Raw genomic sequence first — 22,358 nt, 5'->3', positions numbered from 1 at the left:
GAACTATTTTTCTCTATTTCTCCTGATATCTGGAGAGTATTGCTTAGAAAGAATGTTTCAACTTCTAGAACTGGGGTATATTGTGAGGTGAATAGCAGTGGATGCATCTGTGATAATTTGGTGCAGAAAATAAAATGCATTGATGTGAGAATTCATGAAGTCAAGAAAATGTCCTAAAAAACCTAAAGGCCATCACATTCACTCCTTATATTCGGGCAAAACTTTATCTGACCTTTTCCAAATATAGCAAATCAACTCTGTTTACAGGGATGTTCTCAAAATGAGGAAGATAACAAGCTTAAATGAATCTATGTATTATTTTAGCATTACAGGATATGCTTTTAGAGGCAGGTACTATATAAAACACTATAGAAAATGATTACAGAGGCCGGGCACGGTGGGTCACGCCTGTAATCCCAGCACTTTGGGAGGCCGAGGCGGGTGGATCACGAGGTCAAGAGACCGACACCATCCTGGTCAACATGGTGAAACCCCGTCTCTACTAAAGATACAAAAAGTTAGCTGGGCATGGTGGCGCGTGCCTGTAATCCCAGCTACTCAGGAGGCTGAGGCGGGAGAATTGCCTGAACCCAGGAGGCGGAGGTTGCAGTGAGCCGAGATCGCCCCATTGCACTCCAGCCTGGGTAACAAGAGCGAAACTCCGTCTCAAAAAAAAAAAAAAAAAAAAAAAAAAGAATATGCTTACGGTAAACATCCATCTTTTTGTTAATAACTAGCAGTTTTTAGATACTTGACTCTCTAAGAATTTAAGATTTGAGACCTAAAACTAAGCTCATGCCATTAAATACGAACCTGTGGCACTAGGTTTGAATCATCTCGTACTGTCCACTGAGAGTTTTCAAATATTGACAATTTAACTTTTCCAAAGCCAAAGAACAAGAATAGTTTTTCTAAAATAGTGAAAGGCCAACAGATAGCATTTCTGGATAATGAGAGGATATACTGTTCCCGTTAAAGTATCCTGCATATAATACAAACTCAATAAAATTTAAGTAGTAATTGTAAGGTAGCTATGATAAATTTTTTTTTATCAATTTCTTAAAGTAAACGTAAAACACGATTTTTCACTACTTTAACCTGCATTATTCAGCTGTAAGAAACATAGCTATTACAAACACTCTATATTTGGAAGAGCAGCATGCTTTTAGTGCCCAGAGAAGATTCAAGAGCTCAAGTGGGAAATTGAGGCAAGGTGGATAGAATTTTTGATAAGTTCCTTTTGATCTTACACTATAAAAATAAAATATAAAAATAATCATAAATATTTGCATTTGTTAACTCTGAAACGACAGGAATGTGGAGAAAATCGATGCAACAGACAACAAAATATGTAGTGACAAACATGCAGGACCATTTTTCTCTCAAAAGCAGCAGATTAGAAATGTTATTTTTGATCATGGGTCTTCTGTTCTATGCAAAATTGACACCTGAATTACCATTTGAATGGACAAACATGTCAGCAATCAGAGGTTAATACTTAAAGCAGTTGGAAAAATATCTGGAATGGAAAAAGCAAAATAATTGTGTAGCACTACTGAAACTTGTGTTTCCTCTTCATTAATTAAAATGTACTTACATAAATATGTTCCACCCTCATTTAAAAATATTCCTATTTTCCTCTTGTTGCATAGAATGCTCTTAAGGATGCAAGTGAAATTTAAAATTTTAAAATGCACTAAGCATAAGATTTTCGCATGCAACATTCATTTTAAGAGTTCAGTACTCTTAGGGCACACATGCACTTAAATGATTCGGAAGTCTTAGTCTAGAATTATCTTAATCAGCTTAGCAAATTTCATGCCCTTTGTTTCCTTCCTCTTCTGTTACACAGCCTCAGAGTGTTTTACTCTTATTAAAGGTTGTGAGAATAAAAACAGGAAAAATTGTTTTGTTTCAGAATTTTTTTTCGAGATGGAGTTTCGAGTTACCCAGGCTGGAGTGCAATGGTGCAATCTCGGCTCACTGCAACCTCTGCCTCCTGGGTTCAAGGGATTCTCCTGCCTCAGTCTCCTGAGTAGCTGGGGTTACAGGCATGCACCACCATGCCTGGCTATTTTTTTTTTTTTTTGGTATTTTTAGTAGAGACGGGGTTTCTCCACATTGGTCATGCTGATCTTGAACTCCTAACCTCAGGTGATCCACCTGCCTCCTCAGCCTCCCAAAGTGCTGGGATTACAGGTGTGAGCCGCCGCACCAGGCCCTGTTTTAAAATTCTTTTTACATATCCCTCCCTTTCACTTTGAATAGCACATAGTTTGGGGCTGGCATAAGCCTCTCTAACTAGAACATTTGTTAACCTAGCCCAGACAGCAGCCAATGCTGAATCAGAGGGACAGCCAATGCCTGCCTATCACTGAGGCAAAAAAAGGAGGATCACTTTTGGAATGCCTCTCTCTTACATTCACCTCTTATCCCGACTCTCCCTGCCTCATATTCAGAGGCTGAAACGACTGACAGGACAACCTGAGAGTCCCTCTCCAGGTCTCATGTGTTAGTAGACACCTCAGATAGCAATTGCTTTCCATCCTTATCCTGAACCAATGGAAATGGTGTAAATTGAACTTTGATAATAGAGTGCACTCTAAATATAAATCATTTCCAATTTCCTCTCCTAATCTTCTCCTCTGGGCAGGCTTCCTTGGCGCTTATATTGAGGGGCCATGTGCTTCCTCTGGGCTTGCTGTTATGGACAACTCAGCTCTCTCATTCTATGGTTTGACTGTGTGTGCTCCTCGCCAGACAGTGGAAATCTCAAGGGAAACACAATGTCTTATCCATCCTTGCAACTTTCATATCTCTTTCACTTCCTGGTACATAGTAGGTACCCAGTAAATATTTGCTTGAGTTTTTGTGGATTTATTTCAGTCAAATTCTGTTTTTAATCAGTACTCTGAGTAACAATTCTGGGGCATCTACTCTGTATCAGACCCTCCGCTGGACACCAGTGATACAAAGACAGTTGAGACAGATCCCAGATCCCAAGACCTAGGGATCTGTCTCAACTGTAATGTCTAGACATTACAATTCAGAGGGATATATTGATGATGCACTAGTAAACACAAAGCACATTTCTAAGGGAGCAACGAGAAGAGACAACTTCACAGAGGAAGTGACACTTGAGCTGGGGCTTGATGAATGAGTAGCATTATGTCAAGCAACAAAAGAGGAAGAAGCATGTTCTGTTACATCTAGATTTCAATTGACATCACATTGCCTTTCTGTCTTCCTCCAGAAGAACCTCTGTTCCTTTGTAAATTATTATGAGTATCTGAAAGATGGATGAAGGCTACAGAGGGGATAAGTAAAGCAGGACTCAGGCAGTAAGATCCTTTCCTTCATTGCCCCTTCCTTTCTTTACAGTGCAATTATAAATGTGAAAAAACAACGAGATGTAATGCAATGAGCAAATATAGTATGGCAATGGTACAGTCTTGTGTCACCTCATGACAGGAATACATTCTGAGAGATGCACTATTAGGTGATTTCATTGTTGTACAAACATCCTAGAGTGTTCTTACATAAACCTAGATGGTACAGCCTGTTACACACCTCATTTGTATGTTATAGCCTGTTGCTCCTAGGCTACAAACCTGGACATCATGTTACTGTACTAAATACTGTAGAATATTGTAACACAAAGATAAGTGTGTACCTAAACACAGAAAAGGCACTATAGAAATATGATATCATAATCTTATGGGTCCACTGTCACATATGTGGTTCATCATTAACTGAAATGTTATGCAGCATATAACCACACTTAAAATATCACCATGCCATCAAAATAATGAACACATGAAAAGTTGTCTAAGTAAACCTACAGAATAAACTTTGAATTCCACAGATTTTATGCAGTAATGCCTCTCAGATTAGTGGTTAAAAATATAAATGTGGAATTTTAAACTACAAATTTGGAAATGATCAAAAAATTTTAAAAACGTGACAACTAAATAGTTTAAATCTAGAGTGAATTAAAGTTAGGGGTGTTTTTGGAGGTAGAGAAGTGATTTTTAGAAAATAATTTCAATTCCATTAGTTGATCTGATTGCTTTTGTATACCATATATGTTTGTCATCAAAATGAATGAAATGTCTAGATATTTCATATTTCAATCTTCTTTCCTGGGAAATCTTAAGAGAAACAGATTGTCTGACTTTTTTGGACCAGGGAATTCACATTTTTAAGAAAAAGTAGGGTATTTCATAGTTTACACAGGCGGGATTTCAGTAGGCAAAAGAGTACATCCACATTTAAGCTGAGGTTTTAAGAAACTTGCCCTCTCTGCCAACTCCAATCTCTACATTTATATACTACACAGAAAACAATTGCACACATACAAGAGAGAAAGAACAATAATATGATTAGGGGTCACGGTTATCTCTGGTTTAAAGATACCAGCATTTTCAGCTGTTAGGCAAGTGCCTTTATTTTATTAAGCACATGCTCCCAAGTCTAACATAATCTTAGGACATATTTGCAAGCTGTGGACATGCCAGGTGCTTGGACTGCCAGCAGCACACTTAAAATATAATGTGTTGTTTGTATTTATCTGGTTGCAAACAGTTAAACACTACACTGACCAAATTGGGTGGAACAAACATATTTTATTAACACACATTTAACAGGATTTAAAATATTCATAGGAAATGTGCATCATTATTATTTGGCATCAGCACACTAGATTTTTAAAAATGCATGGAACTGGATATTGGTGGCACACTGGTGTAAGTGACAAATTATTTGAAAAAAAAATCTATTAAAATTCTTCTCATCCTGTTTCCCTGTCCATGAGAACTTCTCTGCACCCACTCATTTGCTTCTCTGGCTGTAGCTCACCGCCTGCCTAGGTTTCTCTTGATGATTTCACTAGTGTCACAGGCTTGAAAATCACTGTCTTGAAAGATCACACTAAAAATATTGCCATTGGTGACCCATTTCAGCACTGGGAAGTTTTGAGGCTGTGGCTGATACAGAAAGGTACCTGTCAATGGTATGAAATTGAAATGTAGGCATGAGGTGACTTCTCTGTTTCATTGTATAAGACAATATGTGAAATTTCTGCATTGAATATTGCACTTTGGGCTGGGTGTGATGGCTGATGCCTGTAACCCTAGCACTTTGGGAGGCTGAGGCGGGCAGATCATCTGAGGTCAGGAGCTCGAGACCAGCCTGGTCAACATGGTGAAACCCCATCGCTACTAAAAATATAAAAAATTTAGCTGGCCATGGTGGTGGGTGCCTGTAATCCCAGCTACTTGGGAGACTGAGGCAGGAGAATTGCTTAAACCCAGGAGAAGAGCATGCAGTGAGCCGACAGTGCCACTGCACTCCAGCCTGGGTGACAGAGTGAGATTCCCTTAAAAAAAAAAGAGAGAGAGAGAGAAAAGAAAATTGCACTTTGGTGAGAGGGAGGTGATGGTCAGGATCAAGTATGAAGTGTGATTCTGGCATGGAGCAGTCAGCATGGATGGTTTTATAAGCAATGCTTTGTAGCCTTGACAGAAAAACTGCTTGTGCCCAATGCCAATCACTCAGTCTTTGTCAACTTAATTGCACATCCTTTCACAGATGGCATCCATCTCTACTGACATCCAAAATATACAATACCCTGTCACCACGTCTCAGGGGTGAGTATTCACTGCTAACATAATCTGCAGGCACACATGGCCTTTTTCTAGTTCTTTGCTAAGTATGTGACTTCACAGTGTACCCACAAAGCAAAGGAAGGGTTAATTCATTTCAGGGAATGGATTTAAACAAAACTGATGGTTATGAGTTGATACCTGCTATTTATCTAAGTGTTACTAATTCTTACTTAAGGAAAATGAAAGATTAATACCACTCACTTCAAACTCAAGCCGTAAATATCAACAACAATGGTAGGGTCTCTATGTATGAAAATTCTAACCATGTATGGTCTGTAAGACTTGTTTTGTAGTAAGAAGAGACCAAAGGTAAGTTTGCTCAACAAAGGATACTATGCTAATTGGTATTTTATAATATTTTAGACTTTGCCTATTTATGTGCTACCTCCCTGCCTCTATATAGCAGGTCATGGCCCTCATTCAATAAGAATTGTGGGCAGATTACCACTGAGGAAATTTGAGTGTTGCCCTTTCTCTAGGGGAACAGAAAATGCTGTACCAAAAAAAGAAAATGCTTTCTCCTTTCTTCCAAGCATTCTTCCTGGCATTCTATTGAGCCTGAATAATTATTTTTGGTTAATCTTTATTTAGTGCCATTAAGCATGATGCTATATATAAGGAGATTACAAATCTATCTTCAGTTGTTTTAAATGTTTCTTCAAAAATCTATTTTAAGTGTGAATTCCTCAGTCCATAAATCTGAATACAGCTGGTGACCAGGGTGTCCAGATTCCCCAGAGTGCATGCAATGTTCCTCCTCAAAGGTGGTGCATTAATGATTTATGGCCTTTGGGTGCCGTTTATTGGACTGTGCTGATAGTTTACTAAATGATACCCCTGAGAACAAAAAAACGCTGAGTGTGCCCTTGCAAAGTACCTAACTTGCTCCCAGGGAGTAATTATGAATTGGAAGAAATGGCTTAAGTATTAAACATTATTGCTTATAATGGGTTTTTTTTTTGTAAAAATAAAGTCAACTTTAAACAAGATAGATTGTACTGATTCTGTCTAATCTGTGTATTATCCTCACGGAAATAATTCAGTTAAAGGTATTATAGAAATAAAACTATACATTTAAATAAACTATCGGTATTGTTGCAAATAGCATATCTTTTTGTTAATATCTAGGCTTTTGAAAGTCCATTTATGTTCTCATTGGATACAGAGCCAGCATGGCAATGGGCCAGCAGAAAACATCTCCTAAGACGCCTGTGATTAAAAGACGTGACAAGATTAACTCAAAAACCTAACTGTTCAAAGATACAATGTCCTTATTCACTCTGTATAGCTTGATTGAATTTCTAACTTTTCTTTAAAAACCCCTATACTTTCATATATATGCCTTTATAGAGGTAATTTGCATAAAACCAACTGTTATAGTCATGTATTTATTCCCAAATACAATCTAGCAAATATATTCAAGAATAACTGTTTAGTGAACAACTAGAAAATTCTCCTTATTGGTTGAATAAGGGAATCTCAATCCACCCTTTAGAGTACACTGTTATCAGATTATACCTCTCTATGCTGGGGGCTGTCTTTAGGGTATGAGTAAAAGCAGGAAAATGAAACCTGTTTCCACAAACGAGTATATGTAAGCAGCCTCATGAATAAAGTCCATATTTCATTTTCTTCTGCCTGCTACAATTCCTCCGAAAGAGAGAACATTCAGTCACAGGGCAGAAGATGACAACCTTTCTCTTTCAGGGCACTGAGATGTACCCTGAAGGATAGAATGGGGCCATATCATAATTTATAGTGAATTACTTTGTCCTGTCTGTAGACCTAACCCTCCATCCCCCCAAGACCACATTATTTTTCTTTCTGGAGAGACTGATCACCTTTGCCCCCTCTCTTGCCCTAGAAAAGATTATTGTCACTAAACGACAAGTAAATAGGGGAGGCTCATCTCTTTGCTTTGGAAAAAAGTGAAGATATTTTAAACTCCCTAATGTAGAAAACATTTGGCTGTGTATTGTTCAGACCACTTACTGTCCTCTGCGGTCATGAATGGAATCCAAGAACTATGTGCACTGCCAAATCCATTGGAGGCAACCAACCGAAGCATATACTCTGTGTACGGCTGGAGATCTCTCACTTCATAGCTTAACGATGCAGAAGGATTGGAAAATAACCTACATATGAAAGAAATGTGAATTAGGAAGTTTTCGACATTCAAAGAAACACAAGGAAGTAAATATCTTACTACAAAAAAAATTTTAGAGAATGTCAACATACATTTAAGTACTGTAATTTTCTGCCATCAAATGAGATCTCTTTTAAAATAAGTGGCCGTTTGGTTGAGAGTTTGTAATCTTGTGTTTATAAGCGATGTAAATCCTAGTAGTATTGAGATTGCCATGTGGAGTTGTAGAATAGGTATTATAATTTGTTAGCAACAGTTCAGACAGCAGTGTTAGTTTCATTGCTTTATGCAATGCATGTGCTCATGAAAAGTTTCAGTGGGAAGAAATCTTGCCTTAAATGCTACATAAATAAAAAATAGATATTTCTGAAAAGGAAATAATTATCTTCTAAGTTGTTTGCCTGTTTTTTGTGTTTTTGAACTTTCAAAAGGTGATGGATGCAGCAAACCACCCCAGCATGTGCATACCTGTGTAACAAACCTGCACATTCTTCACATGTACCCCAGAACTTAAAGTCTAATAATAAAACAAATAAATAAATGAAATAAAAAATAAAAGGTAACTATATTTTTTGCAAATGAGAACCAACCTACTCTTCAAAAATGTTATGTCTATATTGTATAACCCATCTGATAGGATGGATGAAGTAGAATGCTCACTCTAGAAATCCGTGGGTGGAGTCACCAGACCTCATCTGGAGTTGGTATCTGGGAGAGCCAGGAGCGTTATTACGAGCTGGTGTAGACCAGACAACCTGAAGACTGGTTGGAGTGGCAGATGAAAGCCTGGGAGGCAGCACGCCATCTGGAGCTGTCGAAAAACACAGATGAATTAGAGCAGAGAAAACTGTGGAGAACATATGCTGGATGGAATCGAAATGCTCCATATACTGGAAAAACTGTTCCTCAGGATCAACAACAATGTTAAACATGGTCCATTTAATTTAACATTTTCATTCCTGAACTCCTGTACTTCCTTATTGTTCATTTCAACACAATTACATTAGTATTTCAGTCTTAAAAGCCAGCCCCCAAACAGCAAGACAAATGAATATGCAGCACATTCCCACCTGTACTTCTGTTTATCTAACTGAAAACATGGGGGGAATTTAGTGAAGCAAATAGTAAAGTACCTTTTTAATTTAACTCTTTGTTCAACAGACCAAGCAATTGAACGCCAAAGCAGTCCAGATCTCATATTCTTCCCATGGATATCGCCCATTGCTGCCTTAATCACACTACTACATATGAACACAATGGCTTTTGTTTTTTCTTTCGGAGGATGGGAAATTTGGTAAAATTGTATTTTTCTGGAATGATAAATAAACATGAGTGGCTGAATATAGCATATTCCAGCCTTAATGCTCACCCATGAAAATGTAAAAAGTAAACACTTTTCCCTGTGTGTTTTATATGGTCATCCCTTCTCACAGTTATCCTTCCTCCTGCCCTTATTCAATTTTGTAAGTTGAAGCATGCACACCACTTTTTCTAGTCTAGTTGAATCTCCGGCAGATCTGTTCTCATTTCAGCATACCTGCTTGGTACAACCTACCAGGGAAATCTACTTGAATGGTTCTAGAAGGCCTAACAGGAATGTGTAAAACTAAAGCCTATTCTACTATAAAAAATTGATAAGATGACTTTGATTATTTAATTTTTCCAACAGGTTTATCTCAAATGAGCCTGTCATATCAGTTTGTTCCAAATCACATCAGTTTGTTCCAAAGCTATTCAGAAACTTGAAAGTAGATTAAGCAAAACTCTGTGCCTTTAGGAAAATGGCCGAATGCCTCCGAACCTATATTTTCTCATCTTTAAAGTAGGTGTAATACTTTCCTTTATAAGATTGTTGTGAAGTTCAGAGATCATATAAATAAAGCACCTGATTTTAGGCCCTAGTAATTATTAGTTGCTAACTATTATGACTATTATTGCATTGGACTGACCTGAACTTTCTTTAGCATAATTGAATTGCTAGTATAACATAATTTGTTGGGAACATTCTGATTATTCTAATATAGGTTCCTAATGACTATGGATTACCAGAGGCCATTGGTGAAGAAGGAGAAGTAATTAAAATAATGAGGACAAATGAAATATCAGTGTCCATTTTCACTTTATTTTATACATAGCCTTGTACAGAGTGTCAATTTTGTGTACTCTCCAATTCAGAAGAACCTGCCTGTAAACAATGAGGCTAATGAATAGCCAGTGATGAGAATAGAATAATTAGATTACATGTTTCATCAATCTGTTGCAATGGGTTTGAGCTCATTAATAATTCGTTCATTTGTTTAGTAAATGCTTATTGAGGCTCCACTCTGTGCTAAGCAGTACTCTTCATGTAGAAGGAGAACAGCGCTGAATGAAATAGACACTACCCCTGCCCCTAGGTAGCTTACATTCAAGTGGATGGAGCAGGTGTTAAACAAATCAATACTGTGTATACAATAAGGCGAGGTGTCCATAAGTGCTTTCCAGAAACATGAAGCAGGGTAAGGAAAGAGAAGGTGAAAAGAACTGTGCAGTTTCAGTTATAGGTAACCACTTGAATTAGACGGGAAGAGATTATAAGAAGAAAATGCAGTTCAGAAATATTTGAACAGATACGTCACTGATATGAGGGAGGTAGCCAACCAAATGCCTGGAGGAACAGCAATCTGGCCAGAGACAGTGGTACATTCAAAGCCAGTAAGGAGGAAAACATTCTGGTTGTGTATAAGGAACAGCAGGAAGGTCAGTGTGGCTAACTCAGACTTAAGAGGAGAGGGAAAGAAAAAGTCTTCAGTAAATGATATGAAATAATTCTTTCAATTAGTAAAAGTGTGGCATGGCTAGAAAGTGCAATAAGATTGCTGTCCAGGGCCAACTACCCACTTCTTAACTTCACAGTTTTGGTTCAAAGGCCATTCACAGCTAAAGGTTTTTTTTTTTTTTTGAGACGGAGTTTCGCTCTTGTTACCCAGGCTGGAGTGCAATGGCACGATATCGGTTCACCGCAACCTCTGCCTCCTGGGTTCAGGCAATTCCCCTGCCTCAGCCTCCTGAGTAGCAAGGATGGCTACAGGTTTTTTAACTGATGTTTTATCTATGAACACAAGTAATTTTAAACAATCATGATTTCTTATTTGATATATATTCTTTAATTGATTTATAGTAAGTGCACACATAGAAAAAAGAGCACTGTAAAAACAGGCAAAAAGTTAAGCGGAAATTGCATACAACGTATAACATATAAAACCATGTCTCTCATTTGATTTTTTTATCTAATTTTTCTACATCAAGGAGAATAATGTAATTGAAAATCCAAATTCTGAATTTCAAGTCATTAACCCTGAATTACTTTTTAATATGCACACAAAAAAATCTCTTATGTGTTAAAAACCACATTACCTTTCTATTAAGAAAGTAGGAAGAAATGCCCCCAAAGTGGCTTCATAATAATAATAAAGTGTCATGAATTCTCTTCTGAGTAATAACAAAACAATATGCTCCATTAAATTGGTATACTTTGAATATACTAAATTGCAAAATATTTCCAAACAGAATGGTCACCTTAAATTATTTATATATGACGACTCATTCTGTATGCTTTCAGTAATACTGAATTCTGGAAACCTTCCTTTCCCCTCTGTTTAACCCCTTTTATCCTAGATTTAATCCTCAGAGGCTCCTTAGCACCAAAGCAATAACTGGGAGCCAGTCATAATTCCACTGCTGGTTCCTTAACAGAAGAGCCTGTATCCATCAGCTTGATATATTGTCTCCAAGATGCTATGCTGCTCAAAAAGCTTCTCTCAAGTTTTATATGACCCTCACGGGGCAAACACTCCAAGACAACCTCCTGAATCAACGCACCTTGTCCAGTAAATACTAATTCTACACAGCGAATGGATAAAACAGCCACCCCACTCTATAAATTCAAAGGAAGTGGGTTTTTAATAAAATTTCCAATTTAACATGCTTCAGAAGACAAAATTCATACAAAACATTAAGAAATAAATTAAATCACAGATTGGAATTATCAAGATGGTATAATCTTTTAAATGTATAATTCTATTAAACTTTAGAATGATCGGACTATTCTCTGTCTAAAAAACAAAAGAAAACAAAAAACCAAATAGACAATTATTTACACATGTCCTAAACTCCTTTAAGAAAGCAAATCAAAATAAAAAACAAATAGAAAATGACTTATTTACACATGTCCTAAACCTTTGATCCTTACAGATTTACCAAACCCTCGGGGTGAGCTCTGAAACGCAAAAACAGAGGCTTTACAAATGTAGTTGGTGACTACTAAGTCTGTGGGGACGAGAAGCAGAACCTTTTAGGGAGAACGTGAATTCACCGTGCTTTCCATATGCAGTGAAATGTTTCTCAGGAATCCCACCAACACGTTACTTTTGTGGTGTGTGTTATTTATTTATTTATTTTTGCCTGTGTGTGTGCATTTCAAAATAGTGAAATAAAATGCTGTGTTAAAATATCAAATAAGCCAGTAATATTTTGTATCCAACTCAATTCTCTAATATGATATTGAATACCACTCCGAACAAGGTTCTTGTTAGAGGCAGGGAAAGGGCAGAATAGGTAGAAGGAGAAAGAAAATAATCTACTCTATGTTTAACAGATAAGACCTGACTCAAATAACTATACCACCAAAAAAGAACGCTCAGCACAAAAGAAGTATAAAGGCTACGGGGGACTTGGAAGTTAGAAACTCACTTCCAGGGGTGCACCGGGCCTTGTCTTTCAGAGATTCCTGGCTTGTGGAGGCATTGCCTTGGGGGCACTATCAGATTGTTCATCCAGGTTAACAATGTTCTCAGCTTCATTCCAGGGCCTATGGCTCCCACCAACTCTTCCTGTGCTCATTCCATTTAGATGTGATGCTTCTTGCTGGATTCACTAGGAATCTGACAATCTGACTCTAGCCTTCCCCACGTTACCCCCTCACTTCAGGGATTACATTTTTGGCATTCTCATTTAGGTTTTTCTGTTAATATTAGAGAAATAGTAGCCTTTTACCTATATGCATCCTTGCTACATCACTGAATAGCCTGGCACATATTCAACATATTCAAAATCCTTGGATTACACATTTCTTCATCATTTTCCGAAATAGGTACATATTAGCAAGGGTTTTAAATCCTAGTTTCCAGAATGGAAAATTAAAGTTCAGACGCATATATTGAGTCATTGAGTCATGAACAAATTGAAAACAGAAGGCAAGACTCGATTTCCAGTCACTAAACCATATGTCATTTAAAAAGATATTAATTATGAGGAATATGCAGATGTGCTAACAAATGGACAGTCAACCTTGAACACAAGGATGCACAAACAGAGCAGCATTAAACAGTAACAAGTAGGTTAAAATAGATTTCATGTTCACCAAACAGTCTCTCATCACAGCAAACTTTTTGAAAGCATACTATGTACAAGGTTATTTAACATAATTATTTCTAATTCTTAGAGTCACACGCCAAAATTGCAGTGTTGTCTCTTTGTAGGATAGATGAAGAAGGTGAGGCTCAGAGAGAAGTCAAATATTTTATTTCAAAATGCAAAACTGATAACTGGCACACTGAGGATTCTAACAAGGGATGTTTAAGTTCAAAGGCAGTGTGCTCTTAATTTTATACCATGAAACAAACTGCTATCCTAAGTGATTTATAACATAGAATAACTATTCAATATATTAAATCAATATAAAAGCAAACTGTTTACAATATTAGATAAGTAAGTTTCAATAAATGTTGGATGTATTTGATGTCCAGGTCATATTCTTAAACAGTACCTCCCCAGCCTTATCTCTTTATCACAGCAGGGACTCCCATCCTTCCACAACGTACCACATGTAAAACTACCAGTGTGGATTTGCCACATCTCTGGAATTAGTCAACGTCCACAGAAATTCCATGAAATGTAAAATAGAGAGATCTTCATGTTAGTAAGAGGAAAAAGTGTATTTTAAAAACTTTGTTTTCATAGGTATGTCATGGATCTGATATTTGTCCATAGAATATTTACAAATAAAACAATAGAATCTTAAAATCAGAAAGCAGAAGGCTTCAAAGGCACAAACTTTATCCTCTCACCAAATAGGAATTCTGGTCTAGAACATCCCAGACAGGGGACCCGCAGGCCTCTGCTTGTTCCTAACCAGTGATAGGAAAATAGTCACTTTGCAAGCTGTCCCACCATATGATTGAATAGTGTTTATCATTGGAAAGCTCTTTCTTATGTAGGACAAAATATTGTATCAGTTCCACAAAACTTAGGGCAAATATAACCTTTGTTTACCCTGAGATCTTCTGAGTGAAATGAGGCACTCTAAGTGATTGATAGGAGTGAACTGAGCTGCAGCAGGCATAAACGGGGACTATCTTCGGTAAGAGGTGCATGTGGTTGGTCATGCTAACAACACTGAACTCCTTAGGACCTTGCCTCTAATCCCTGAGAACAAGCCTCTGCTACCATTCATGGGCTAGAACCTCAGGTATTTTTAAGCATTTGTCCTCCTTCCCACTAAATTCCCCCATTTCAGGTTACACATCTCTACCCTCTCCAACTAGTTTCCATAGACTATGTTTTCTCAACAGTTTTCTAGCCTTGTTAACTGATTTGGATATGTAACAGTTTGAGAATGTCTTTTTAACACTCCTTGTGCATTCTGATCACAGCCCAACACAGGAAGACACTGACTTTCCTTTCTCCAAGGAAACAGAAACGTCCTGAGTACCTTAATTTTGGCCTGCTTTATATTGGAGTTCAAGTTCATTCATATTGGCTATGGGGCTGACTCAAAATGATCATATAGATAGCTAAAGAGACCAGATCAATTATTTTCTAATGTATACATAGTCTTAAAGGACTATTCAAGCAGCAAAGCAATGAAAGAGATACCATAATGATCAACATAGTGCTTTGTCTATGGAAGATCCTATTAAAAACTGGATGAATGGATGGATGAATCAATGGATAGAAAGATAGATGAGTTGATGGGAGAAAGATCTGCAGGAAACTATTTCCCTCATGAATCGAGCAACTGTTAGGATCCAGAAAATATTTTCTATTTACAAACAGATTACAAATAATTGTGAAAAATATTTTTCAACCTAAATAAGATTAATTGCTTGGAGGTATTATCAAATTAAATCTGAAATACAACTTTAGAGCATATTCATTGTATTATTCATTTCTCTCAATGTTCTTATTTCACAGATATAACAACAGGTTAGAAAAGCCTAAGCAACATGTCTCAGTGACTAGGAGATAGAAACCTGTAGTTTCATACATGTTATTTTTGTTTTCATGACCATAGCTCACCTCTCAAAACCCCACTGAATTTTAAATTTAAGTCTAATTACTGCTTTCTCCTGATAAACCAAGGTAATGATAACATAAGCCATGTGAGAGCAGATATGCTTTTTATTTATCTTTGTAAACTTTAGAGCACTTAAATTTTGAGAGTTTAGCATTGCTCCTTAAACACGTGTTAAACAAATGCTAAAATTTAGTTTTTGGAGAACTAAACAGAACTCTTTTAAAAGTATTGTCTGTATTTTCCTAACTACAAAACTGTTTATGATATAAACTTTAAAGATTACAAAACAAGTAAGGAAAACAATCCATCCATAATTACACTCAGCAGAGATAGCCACTGTTATTATAGACAATCTTTCCCATCTTTTTTCTATGCAAATGTATACTGTACATAATTAAGAATACCATTAAGATGAATACTTACATATTATTTACTAAACTTTATTTGCTTTACAATATATGCCAGTATTGTTGTTAGCTTCACTTTTCAAATAATTGCATGTACTATTTTTATAGATGTGAAACATTCGCTTAACAAAGCTGACATTGATGGATACAGAATGATATTGTTTGGTGAATGATACTGCTTTAAGCATCTTTAGGGACGCATTTTTAGAGTTACTGGATGAACATGGATGAATGCTCTTACTATTTCAGATATTAGTTGACTAATTGTGTTCCAGGAAGTTGAATTTATAGTACCATCACTAAGGTATGAGTGGTCCATTTCCCAGTATCCTTATTAAAATAAGTATTTTATATGATGCTTATACACACACACACACACACACACACACACATAGTAATGCAATTGTATCATTAAATATATATCTACATGTTATATAACATGTAGATATTATAATTACATATGATATAAAGTATGTGTGTGTATATATATATATTATAATTCATTCAGTCAACAGCTATTTAAAAGTCATCTATTATGCACCTAGCACTATTCTATAACCTGGGGATACAGTAATGAACAAATTAAAATGGGTTTTATTAAGGGGGGTGAGATGAAAGACAAAAAAAGTTAGAGGCAGAACTATAGAGACCATAAAAAGAGATCAGGGGTTGCCAGGGGTTGGGGGAGGGATATATGAATAGATGGAACATGGAGGCTTTTCACGGCAGAGAAACTACTTTGTATGGCACTATAATAGTGGGTACATGTCATTATATATTAGCCTAAAGCCATAGGGTATACAACACCAAGAGTGAACCTTAGTGTATACTATGGACTTTGGGTGATAAAAACATGTCGGTGTAGGTCTGTTCTGTGGAAGAGGCTGATAATGGGGAAGGGTATACATGTGTAAAGGCAAGGGTATTTGGGAACTCTACAACTTCCACCCAATGTTGCTGTGAATCTAAAACTGGTATTAAAAATAGGATGTGGAGAAATAGGAACACTTTTACACTGTTTGGGAGTACAAATTAGTTCAACCATTGTGGAAGACAGTATGGCAATTCCTCAAGGACCTAGAAACAGAAATTCCATTTGACCCAGCAATCCCATTACTGGGTATATATCCAAAGGATTATAAATCATTCTATTATAAAGACACACGCACACGTATGTTGTGGCACTGTTTACAATAGCAAAGACCTGGAACCAACCCAAATATCCATCGATGATAGACTGGACAAGGAAAATGTGGCACATATACACCGTGGAATACTATGCAGCCACAAAAAATGATGAGTTAGTGTCCTTTGTAGGGACATGGATGAACCGGGAAACCATCGTTCTCAGCAAACTGACACAAGAACAGAAAATCAAGCACGGTATGTTCTCACTCATAGGTGGGTGTTGAACAATGAGAACACATGGACACAGGGAGAGAAGCATCACACACTGGGGTCTGTTGGGGGTGATTAGAGGAGGGACAGTCAGGGGTAGGGAGGTTGGGGAGGGATAACATGGGGAGAAATGCCAGATATAAGTAATGGGGGGATGGAGGCAGCAAACTACATTGCCATGTAGGTACCCATGCAACAATTCTGCACATTCTGCACATGTACCCCAGACCCCAAAGTGCAAACTATATATATACATATATATATATATATATAACAAAGTATATTAACATTTGATGAGAGAGAGAGAAAAAAGAAGCATTTCTAACATAAGGGTATTGACAGTGATGAGGGAGGGAATGGGGGCAAAATTAGCATGTTAGGTGCCATAGATAGGGAAGCCCTCTCTGATGAGCTTCTATCTGAGCTGAGATTTGCAAATCTCTGGGAGAAGCACAAATGAAGCAGACCCAAGGGAGAAGCCTGCTTGACAGGAGTCTGGAAGGTATTGTGCATGGAGGATTTGGTGATGAAACAGATGTAGGGATGAAGACAATGAAAGAGGGATGCTTGACTCCTAAGCTTCTGGTCTGAGCAATTAACTGAAAAACGACATCATTTTCTGAGACGGGCCTAATAGGAGACGGACACTTGGTGGAGGAAGAAAAAAAAATTTGTTGGTTCTGGATTGCCTCAGGTATTTTTAGAAGGCCATTGGCTACATGGGACTGGAGTTCATGTGCTTAGGCCTGGGCATATACACAAGGAAGGCATCAGTCTATAGACAGCAATGAAAACCAAAAAAACTATGATTGAAATATTTACAACATGCTTATTGGCCATTTAACATTTCTGAGTTTCTAAAATACTTGTTTATGCATTTTTTCAATGAAAACTTTTTAACCTTTGATAAGCTTTTTATTACATTAGATAATCCTGAACATTTCACACTTTTGTCACTCTCATTTATGTTCAATTAGCATTTTTTACATTTTTAACTAATTAGCTGATTAGAAGCTAATTAATGTCTTTATCGTAATGTATTTAGAGTTTATGTTAATTAAATCACAGAATAGGCAGTTTTGTATATTGGTTAAGAGCCAACTCATCTAGGTTCAAATCCTGATTGTGCTACCTCCTGAACAAGTACCATAACCTCTATGTGCCTCAGTTTCTTCATCAATGAGAGAAGGATTAAGGTGACACATGTTTCATAGGGTTTGGTTGGGAGGATTAAATAAGCTATTGTATCAGGTGGTTACACAATGTAATATATACATAATATAATGAAGTACACATCACAAGTCCTATATAAGTGTTTGCTATTGTTATGCTCTTTAGCTTAACCGCAATGTCTGTCACATGACCTTACCATATCTATTATTCACACTATAACAACAATCATGGTTTACTCATTTATTATTTGTTAGGAACATTGATCAAGTATCTTCTTAATTATCACTGAATCATTTATGGAACCCCAGAAAACATGTTTATGGGTGATACTGTAATGACTAGAGGGGCACAATAGTTGTAAACTTTTATTTAATGGCAAAAAGATCATAACATTTTGGGGTCAGCATCATAAGCATTAATATCTGGTAAACAATTAGCTCAGTTTATAACCAGTTAGCGGCTCATATCATCCGAATGATCACTTATGATCATCTTCATGCCATAGTAAAGATGGTATGCATGATAGGTATTAAATGTTTTGAGAACCTTATATGTTCAAGGTTCATTTTAAGTTACTTGAAGATAAGCACTATACATTCAGATTTATTGTTTCTTGACTGGTGTGGTGGGTCACACCTGAAATCCCAGCATTTTGGGAGGCCGAGGCAAGCAGATCACCTGAGGTCAGGAGTCCAAGACCACCCTGACCAGCATAGTGAAACACCATCTCTACTAAAAACATAAAAAAAATTAGCTGGGTGTGGTGGTGGGTGCCTGTAATCCCAGCTACTCTGGAGGCAGAGGCAGGAGAATTGCTTGAACGTGGGAGGCAGAAGTTTCAGTGAGCCGACATCAGGCCATTGCACTCTAGCCTGGGCAACAAGAGCAAAATGCATTCTCAAAGGAAAAAAAATATTTTTTCAGTAATTTTCTCTCCCATTCTTCATAATTGAGATTGCTCTAGATACATTATTTGTAATAATAATATTTATGAAATAACAAAGTCTGATTCTATAATATTTTGTAACCACTTAAAAAATTCACAAGGTTTAGAAAAAGCATGTTCTGCTTATATCCAATACGGAGCTTAAATTACCCAGCCATTTTAGTTTTAATCACTTGAGAGAATTCTTTTCTTAATTTTTAATTACTTTTTAAATTTTTGTGGTTATATAGGGAGTGTATATATTTATGAGGTACATGACATGTTTTGATACAGGCATGGAATGAGGAAACAAGCATATCACGGAGAATGGGGTATCCATCCCCTAGGGCATTTTTCCTTTGAGATATGAACAATCCAGTTACACTTTTTAAGTTATTTCAAAATATACAATTAAGTTATTATTGACTATATTCACCCTATTGTGCTATCAAATAGTAGATCTTATTCATTCTTTCTATTTTTTTTTAACCCATTAAGCATCCCCTCCTCTGATCCAACCCTCAGTTACTCTTCTGAGCCTCTGGTAACCATCCTTCTACTCTCTATATCCATGAGTTCAATTGATTTGATTTTTAGATCCCACTATTAAGTAAGAACATGCAAAACTTGTCTTTCTGTGACAGGCTTATTTCACTTAATGTAATAAACTCCAGTTCCATCCAAGTTATTGCAAATGACTGGATCTCATTCTTTTTTATGGCTGAATAGTACTCCATCGTGTATATGAACCACATTTTTGTTTATCCATTCATCCGATGATGGATACTTAGGTTGCTTCCAAATCTTAGCTATTGTAAAGAGTGCTGCAACAAACCCAGGAATGAAGATATTTCTTCAATATACTGATTTCTTTCTTTTGGGTATATACCCAACAGTGGGATTGCTAAATCATATGGCAGCTCAATTTTTAGTTTTTTTGAGGAGCCTCCAAATGGTTCTCCATAGTGGTTGTACTAATTTACCTTCTTACCAGCAGGGTACAAGGGTTCCCTTTCTCCACATCCTTGCCAGCTTTTGTTATTGCCTGTTTTTGGACATAAGCCATTTTAATTGGGTGAGATGAAATCTCATTATAGATTTGATTTGCATTTCTCTGATAATTGATGGTGTTGAGCATCTTTTCATGACTGTTTGCCATTTGTATGTCTTTTGAGAAGTGTCTCTTCAAGTATTTTGCCCATTTTTTGATTGGATTATTAGATTTTTTTCCTATAGATTTGTTTGAGCTCCTTATACATTCTGGTGATTAATCCCTTGTCAGAGGGGTAGTTTGCAAATATTCTCTTCCATCCTGTGGGCTTTCACTTTGTTGATTGTATCCTTGGTGTACAGAAGATTTTTAACTTATGGGATCCCATTTGCCCATGTTTACTTTGGTCGCCTGTGCTTGTGGGATACTGCTCAAGAAATCTTTCCCCAGACCAATGTCTTGTAAATTTTCCCCAATGTTTTCCTGTAGTAGCTTCATCATTTGGAGTCTTAGACTTAAGTCTTAATCCATTTTTAGTTTTGTATGTGGTGAGAGATAGCGGTCTAGTTTTATTCTTTATGTAAAAAAATTATTTCTAAGAATTTTTGTGGGTACATAGTAGGTATATATATTTAGGAAGTACACGAGATGTTTTCATCCAGACATGCAATGTGAAATAGTCACATCGTGGAGAAAAGGGTATCCATCCCCTCAAGGATATATCCTTTGAGTTACAAACAATTCAATTACTTTTTGAAAAACTTGATATTTTAGGTTCAAATATGGGTACATATGCAGGTTTGTTATATAGGTAAACTCAAGTCATGGGGGTTTGGTGTACAGATTATTTCATTACTCAGGTAATAAACCTAGTACCCATAGTTTGTTTTTTTTTTTCCCTGCTCCTCTCCATCTTCCCACACTTCACCCTCAAGTAGGCCCTGGTGTCTGTTTTTCTCCTCTTTGTGTTCATGAGTTCCCATGTAGCTGCCACTTGTTGAATACATCTCCATTTTTCTCATTTGGCCTTGCAGCTATACCCTGAATGAGATGATGTGAGTATTGCATTCTGCCTACGTTCTTTGTGATTGTGCTAAGTGCCAGGCTGGGATTCAAACATGAGAATTTTGATTCAAAACCTCATCCTCTTTCCTGTTTACTATACTATCTCCAAACTATAAAGGTGAAAACATAGGAAGATTAAACATTTGTGATAAAACTGTGCTGTCATTTTAATATTCCCTGAAAAAACTGATCTACCCATCCTTCTTGCCCCCCTTGCCAGGCATTGTGCCAGGTGATGAGTGCATAATGAAGAACAAACTAGCCAGAGTCACACCATTATGGGCATGAGAATACTGTCAAGAGGGGCAAGACTGGTATCCAACAAACAGAAAGCAACATGTAGTTAAAATGTACACAAAGTGCTATGAAGGAGAACAGTGTGCTCTAAGAGGAGTCATTGAGGGGGGCTGGTTTAATTTTGGTTGAAAGGAAAAAGGCTTTCTAAAGAAATGGTATTTAAGTTTGGACCTGTAAAATGACTAAGATTTTGCTGAACTATTATGGGCTGGAAGCTCTATGGTGATAGATATAGAAGTCACCGTTTGAGAAATTAAAACCAGTTAAGCAAGGGTGGGAGGCACTGCTCTTCTAGGCCACATAAGGAGTCTGAAATGAATACTAAGGAGATGGGAAATCACTGATTCCATCAATGTTTTAAGCAGAGAAACGACAATTGTTGTGTAGTTTGAAAATATTGAGGCATAGATGATGGTGGCTACTCTATAGTAAATGAACTGGACTGGATTCTGAAAAGGAATGAATGGATTTATCATCTTATTGGTAAACTTTGATTTGAGTTTTTTTCCATAGAAGTTGAGTGACGAATGTAAAAAACAACCCAATTACTAAGTATTTCTGGCCACTTGGTTTCATTACACTCACTTCTGGGAGCTCATTCTTATATGGATCAATAAAGAATATGCCTTTATGTCATTAGAATACCAGTAAGAGATGGGGAAAACTATAGATATTTTTTATAATTTGTTAACCTGCTTAATTACCAAAATATTTTTTTACAAACTTTTAAAATAAAACACAAGAAAACAAAGCTAAATAAAAGAAGGAAAAGGATAAGCTAATTGTACCATAAAACCTCTAGTAAGGTTAGCTATTATCAAGCAACAGACTTTTTTTCTCTCTTTTTTTTTCTCTCTCTCTCTATCTTTTTATTTTAGAGATGCAGCCTTGTTCTGTCACTCAGGCTGGAGTGCAGTGGTGCAGTTTCTGCTAACTGCAACCTCCACCTCCCAG

General features: G+C 36.8%; 1 protein-coding gene across 1 annotated transcript in view; it reads right to left on the bottom strand.

Annotated features, from left to right (window-relative positions):
- Positions 1-22,358, bottom strand: part of USH2A (usherin) — an 815,757-nt gene that overhangs the window by 287,841 nt on the left and 505,558 nt on the right. The window contains exons 39-40 of the mRNA XM_002760516.6: positions 8,473-8,623; positions 7,659-7,801 (exon numbers count right to left, since the gene is read on the bottom strand). Of these exons, the coding sequence (XP_002760562.4) occupies positions 7,659-7,801; positions 8,473-8,623 (294 nt within the window). The remainder of the gene's footprint in view (positions 1-7,658; positions 7,802-8,472; positions 8,624-22,358) is intronic.

Source organism: Callithrix jacchus, chromosome 19, assembly GCF_049354715.1.
Source record: "Callithrix jacchus isolate 240 chromosome 19, calJac240_pri, whole genome shotgun sequence".
In the NCBI taxonomy this organism is placed as follows: domain Eukaryota; kingdom Metazoa; phylum Chordata; class Mammalia; order Primates; family Cebidae; genus Callithrix; species Callithrix jacchus.
The sequence above is the reverse complement of the archived record's forward strand: the minus strand, read 5'-3'. Positions and strand labels throughout refer to the sequence as shown.